Source organism: Pleurodeles waltl, chromosome 7 (assembly GCF_031143425.1).
Source record: "Pleurodeles waltl isolate 20211129_DDA chromosome 7, aPleWal1.hap1.20221129, whole genome shotgun sequence".
Taxonomy (NCBI): domain Eukaryota; kingdom Metazoa; phylum Chordata; class Amphibia; order Caudata; family Salamandridae; genus Pleurodeles; species Pleurodeles waltl.
Window position 1 is genome coordinate 215,100,413 of NC_090446.1, and position 7,210 is coordinate 215,107,622.

Sequence of the window (7,210 nt, forward strand, 5' to 3'; positions counted from 1 at the left end):
CTCACTGAGTCTTCAGGGACCCAGTCACTCAGATGTGGTTTTATTTAATTATGGGAATGGGTGTGCTGGCACTCTCCCTGAGCCACTTTGGGGCCCTCATATCCTGGGGCCTTTTTTGTAGTATAAGGGAAGGGGGTGCACAGCTCCACTGCACCGGGGCAATAGTAGCTCCAGGCACCCCTTTCCCCAGGGTCTAAACAAATAATTAAAAGGGGTGGGGGCATGTGCCATTTGAGGATCCTAGGACCCCCATCCTCCCCGACATGAGCATTTTAAAAGCTCTGACCGAGTTAGAGCATACAGGCCTTCCCTGCTCAAGTTCCTACAGGCAGGGAAGGCATGTCTGCTCCCATCTGTCTGGAGCTTTAAAACTGCTCCAGCTGGAGTGGGAAAAAACCTATGTTTTCCTTTCTGTACTTTTGCGTACAGGGAAACTACTGTGTCCCAGAGGTGGACTGCCTAGGACACAGTTATTGAGCAGGCCTGAGGTGATGGGGTCCATGGGCCTTTACAGGCTTTGGGGAGAGGGACCACATGCCACGCTCCCCTTTGTATTGCCTTTCGATCTAAGGCCTTTTCAGGTTTTGGGAGGTGGGAGGCATGCACACCCTCCCACTTCTATTCATGTTGGACCTGGGGTCTCCATGGCCTCTCAGAGGCTCATAGAGAGGGGCCATGAGCCCCTTTCAGTCAATGTACTGCGCAACCCCCATTCCCTAGCCGACATAGTGGGGGTGGAGGTTATTTTTAGCAGTGGATTGTCTTCCGCAAATTCATGGCAAAGTTAAAAAAAATGTTTTAGGTCCGAGCTGGATCTCCACCCTGCCCCTTTATGTCTTTTTTGTTGTTGATGTGGTGGCAGCCAATCAGATCTGGGCAGGAGATTTGTCAAGTCCAAAGAGACTCGGGAATGCTGAACAAAATTAAACAAGGAGAAGATGGGGTTTTGCGCAACTGCTAACAATGCTCAGGATAATAATGTTTTAATATAGCCTTTCATCCTGCAATCCTGCCATGTCAAAGCCCCCTAAAAATGTTTTTAAAAAACACACAGGTGCTAACTTAAGGGTACTGTATTGACTGATCTCACAAGGACGACGTTAATGTCTGCCCTGCCTGGTGCTGGTATCACCGCTGTGTCTGTTGCCCTGGTCTGTATGGCAAGCACTGCTTGGATATTTCAACAAAATCATAACTGGTTTTGTGACCAAATCCTTTTCAGGAAGGTCATTGAGAAGGAAAGTACACTTACAACATGGTGAACAGTCCTTTTTTAAATTTAATAAAAAAATAAAAATATATTTTTTTTTTTAAAACACATTTTTCAAAATATACTATTAAAAAAAAAAAAAATAGACGTTTTAAATACCACTCAAAAGGGAACACGTAAAAGAAAAAGGGTAGCAGCATCCAAGAGCATTACTGTTTGTATAAAGAAATACGCGTGTGCACCCCTCAAAGAGAATTGTGCTGCGTGGTAAGTGTGCGTGCCACAAAATGGAGAGTGCTGCAGACATCAGTTCATTTCTGGTTTCAGTAGTGGGGAGGTCTTCACGCAGCTAACACAATTGTGTCCCTGTTTTTTGAGAGTAGGTTAGGGAAGTGCAGAGGCGTCATGAAGAACTCACTAGAAGGCTGTTCAGGCAGGCACATGTGCCTACTGGAGCAGCAGAGAGCTTAAAACTCCGAGCACAGCCAACTTCTTAACTACGTCCGAGGTAAGCATAAGCATGGTTTATATGTTCACTGGAGAAAAGTGTTAATCTATTTCACTCACTGCTGGAATATTTTATGTTGCTCCAAGAGCAGAAAGACATACTGTTTGTCTAGGTCATTACTACAAAGTGTCAAACCATCTTGTTTATTTATTTCTGCTGTTTATATAGTGCAAACTCAGGCCAAGAGCATTGGAGCTTTTTTCCTGAGGACAGGGTTACATTACACAAGATCAGAGACATTATTTTTTAAGGCATGGGGAAATTAACTGACTTGCCCAGAAATGTAGGATTGTAAGCCAGGCCTCAGCACAGTTTGAAAGTGGGTATCTCTAGCTTTTAAGCCACAACGCGCCGAAATACTGGGCCAAATCCCTCTTCACAGTAATACAAGAACGCCCAGAACCCCCACTATTACAGTTCTCCCCTTGCACCTCCCCGGGTCTTCAAAGTGATATAGCAGTGTCAAAAACTGCTGCGAATCAACGTCAATGTGGCTTGCTCGACCAACAGCGCTTCAATTTGAGGACCACTTATGTTAGACATTTTTCACAACAAAAACAGTAAAAATATTTAAAATTTATTGAATTCCCATAAATGAAGCCAGTGAAAAAACTGAATAAAGTATTTCCAAGGTCAAGCAGCAACACTCTGGAAACATTTGCCTGAGGATTTCACACTATCTCAATTTACCTTTCTTCTGGATTAAATTAATAATCTGTCTGCTCAGAATTTTGTAAACTAAGGTAGGTCGACTTGTCACTACACTTTGTTGCCATGTAAAACTTTCTGCTGCCCACATGGTTTAATCTGCGATATTAAAATTAAAAAAATGGGATTGCAAGCCAATTGAGGGACACCCAACTCATTTTGGTCATCTAGTGCCCGGTGCCAATGTAATTTAGCCTTGCAGTCTGGCTTGAGCAGAAAAAGTTGGTGGTGTGATGGTTGGTTATCAACTAGAAAGGATTAGTAATGGAACTCCACCCCCCAGGTTGTAAAATAATAGCCCACAGAATGAAGAAGTCCTTGCCCCGGAAGTTTTGTAAAATGTAATATTCCCAGTGAGACATCTAAATACTGCATCTTAACTGAAAGACAGCAATAACGACGTAAAAAGAGTTACAAGTGCATATACTCAAGTTTGAGTGAAAACTCATCTGAGTTTATAGCCTAGTTTACCAACAACTTCGATTGCAAGAGATGTCCCCCCCCTCAAAAAAATTACCAGAGAATGCTCCTATTGAAAAGTGATATTGTGATGTTTTGCCTCGCACATTTCTTTCACCTTAAACCCTTCACAAAATCTGCAAAGTCTGGCACAATGATGAAAAGAGCTATTTGTAAAGAAAACCCCTCACAACTTTCCACATTCTTACACAAACGAAATGTCGAACTCTAAACGCACAGCTCAAGAGGCAACAACTAGTTCTTTAACTACCAGCTGTGCTTCAATCATACTACGATCTATGACATTTCAGAAAACTGAGTGGAAAAACTAGTTTGTTTGCAATGTTTCAATGTAAAAGCACCAGAACATTCGAGCAAACGAAATTGTTACAAAACACTTAGCAATGATGAAGGTGACTGGACAAGTACCCCGGAAAAGTCAACCCACCCTAGCATTTTATGGATTTACCACAAATATCGAGGATATGCTACAATGATTACAGAAAAGCAGATTTCGTAAGGTAATATTTAAGCAATTTTATTTTAATCGACCACAAAGGGCGCCAAAATTGCCTTTTTATGTTGAGCGTACCAGACAGCATAAACTGTCTGGCTGTGAAAGTCCTTCTTTGGGCTCACACCCACTTATTGCTTACAATTAATTGGCATGTCACTTATTTGCTTGCTTCTTGTTCAACAGTTTTCTTGTCCCAGTTTACCTGTCTTGTGTTTGTCTCTCCCCTTGGAGCAAAGCCTCTTTCCCATAGCTCAGATTGGCTGGCTTCTATCCATGGAAGTCAATTTACCAAAAAGCCGGGGGCAACGGAAGTGACATAGCACGCCATTTCATCTTTACTTTTGCTCACATGTTTACACATACACACACTCTTTTACATAAGCACACTCACCCAAAAGCATGCACACATACATTTAAAAGTGTTTTTAATTTACCTCGGCTACTAAAGGATGGTCATATTCCAGCTAACTGTACTTCATTTTTTATTACACGGTTAGTGTAATAAAAAAAACTGATTGAAAATAGTTAAGTATAGACCCCAAGCAACATCAAAAAGGACGACTTGCCCCTGATTTTGCCCACCTTAGGCCAAGGGTCGCAAATGCAGTGCCAGAGATCGCAAGAGGCACGCTGGGTGTCGCAGCTGAGACCCCTAAATGACGTCCATGCTTCTATTCTTCCACTGCACACTTTAGGAAACTACTTTATATTCCTTTTTTTGCTTAAGCACTTCATGGGTTTTGCAGCTCACTTGCTCATGTGCATCTCCTCAAGCAGGGTATGCACTCCTCCAAAGCTCTGGCTTGCTGTCTCCATCATTTTGCTAGTTCCGTCATGGCTTCACCTTTCACGAAACGGTCTCCGACTTCCTCTGTGTTCCTTTCTCACTAATGTGATTCTACCCTCCCAGTACTGCTCCCCCCCATGTGCTGATTTTCCACTCCTCTCCCGACTTGCATTCACTCCTCCACTGACCCTTTGCGTAATGTCTTTTTTTTTTTTTTAAATACATTTTTTTTTAAAGAAAATTGTGTGGGAGCAGTGGTGGCGAAAGACAAGGCAGCAAATTGCCCCTCCGCTTAAAAAAAATAAAAAAATACATTTTAAAAAAGGGCACTTTTTATGATAGTTTTTTCAGTTTTCTTTTTAACCTCACCTCAGATCGGTGAATACGAATAGTATGGCGCTTGTGCCTAGAAAATGATGCACTATCACTTTTTCTTTCGTTCCCGCTGCCCCCTCCCCTCCCTTGTGCCCAATCTGCACAGAGCAATGGTGAGATATATTGGCTTTGCCAAGGTGTGTTCTGGTTTGGTGATAGTGCTCTGGAAGACTTGTGACAAATGTTAATTTGTCTGGAGTTTGGAACATCCTGGACAGAGGCTCGTGGTTAGAGGTGTGGTTGGTGCTACACAAGGATTAGTTTAGAAAATTAACATATCCACTGGCAATCTGAGACACCCCCTTACCATCCACATGTTGTAAAATTACTAAACATACCTGGATTATGGCCTTAAAGGTGAAGCTTTGCTTTGGACGCTTTTCCGGACAGATAGATGGACAATCGAAACCCATCATTACGCCAAGCAGTTCTTGAAGGGGCTGGCTCAGGACTCGCTCCTCATCGTGCGGAATCCCCAAGTCGAGAGCTTTGTAGAGAATCCACCCTAAGCAATATATTACCTGAAAAGTTTGGACCAATTGCCTTCAGACAGCGAAATAAAGGCATAGAACATTCTAATGATAATGTTAGTGAAGAAAAAAAATATTCACAGTTTGGACACAAAACTTATACATAATGAAGTCTAAAAAAATACCTCACTTCAATTTCATGATCTGTAATGTTAGAGTTTGGCATCAGTAAGTCAATTCAGAGTCAAATCATGCTGGTTATGATCATGGTCATTACTAGCAGAGGCAGGTTCATCTCCTGTAGACCAACACTGCATGGTTAGATTTTCCTTTCTGTGGGGGATATTGTGGGGTGGGGTACTGGAGAGATCATTACCCAGTCACCCACTGGAGGCATACACAAGGAGCACCTACAGAGAAGAAACCTTGCACTGTCACCAAGCACACCTTGCAGACCCAACTCAGTGACGGGAATTACAAGAACCATATAAAGGTAGTTTGCACTTGATGGCAAGTAAATCAAAGAAGGAAGAATACCAAAGCAAACCACAGAGGGCCATGCCAATCAAAACCTGGCTTCACAGATAACACGGACACCCACCCATTGGCAGCAGAAATGCAGATTATTTATCCCAGTGTAACAAAACAGAACTTCCATATTCTACACGACAGAACTGCAGAAAGAACCTGCGTTCTAAAATTACAAGATCTTTCCAACTCACACTAGAAGAAATAGTGCACTAGAAAAAATGAAGCAACTGCCTCAGTAGCAGCTCGATGAGGGTGCAGCAGATATGTGCCCCCAGTCTATGCCAAGGGGGCAGACATGCCCTTTGTTGACTGACCTGACACATCAACAGGAAAGGGAGTACGATGACACCCAAGAGGTGACATAAGAGGCCTAACCCAAAGGCACAGTTTTGGAGCAGAAGGCTAGAGTTGATCTCTAGCTGGATGAAAAAACAAGAACTGTGAATCTGAACAAAATGAGCACTACTCTAACTATACAAGGAATGTGCATTAATAGCATCTCCTCGAGTGACCAGAACAACAATTTTTTCAGACCAATTTCCTCATCTAAATGAAAGATAATGCCACCACGAGAATGAAAGGAGGACCTAATATAACAAAATATACTACAAAGTGAGTGAACCAAATTCATATATATATATATATATATATATATATATATATATATATATATATATTATTTCTTCAACAGATGGACTGATAGCCATCTGACGGCTGCACCGATCCCATCACGTATCTCCCAAGTGTCGAAGTCAATTGAGTCCAAAGCGCTCGTATATAGTTGATGAATTTATTTATTTAGCTTATATAGGTAATTCAGAGTCCCGAATGAGATGTCTGTCAACGCGTTTCGGCAAAACGCCTTCTACTGGACAGTTTGGCTAGTCAGCCGACATCATTTACATATAGCTATTACGTCCTACATTTATTTCTATAACACTGTGATGTACTACAAACGCGGCGGCCATTTTGAAGTGTGTAATTATAATTATTATAGATACAACAATTAATGGAGGAATAAACCTACATTGATGCCGATATTTACAGATAACATCAAAGTTAAGATTAGACAGTCCTAAGGAATAAATATTGAATAATAAATATAATAGGAAAAAGGACAATTGCTTCCAATAATTCATAATATTTGATCATATAAAAACATTAATTAAATAACAAGAACAATACTAGTGTAAATATAAACGAAGAAACGGTAATATCAATTTTTCAATTTTACAATGTTTAAATTATCATTCGTTATATATACATATAATTATTAATAATTAGTTAGTATCTTGTATTAAAATCATGTTTAGGTAGTGACAATAGTTATGTTTTAATACCATAGTTTTTATCGGATGCCCGTATAATCAAATCTAGTTCCTCACTGTCCTTATCTGTATACTAGGTAATTCCATAAACATACATATAAATATGTTGTATTAAAATGAGGCCTTGGCATAAAGTGCAATGTGCTGAAAAACTAAGCTAATAATAAGTGCAAAAGAGCATATAAAGTGCATAGAAGTGTTACAAAAACTCCAATTAAAAACAGTCAGATCTATTGATCTTTTGGTCCATGTTATAATCTAGATGTGCATATATACCTCTATATATGATATTTAATATTCTGCAGTCGCCAAGTTAT

The 7,210-nt window shown here is 40.6% G+C and overlaps 1 protein-coding gene across 1 annotated transcript in view; it reads right to left on the reverse strand.

Annotated features, from left to right (window-relative positions):
- LOC138247235 (protein spire homolog 1-like) overlaps positions 1-7,210 on the reverse strand; it is a 275,991-nt gene that overhangs the window by 245,463 nt on the left and 23,318 nt on the right. The window contains exon 3 of the mRNA XM_069201970.1: positions 4,903-5,085. Within this exon, the coding sequence (XP_069058071.1) occupies positions 4,903-5,085 (183 nt within the window). The remainder of the gene's footprint in view (positions 1-4,902; positions 5,086-7,210) is intronic.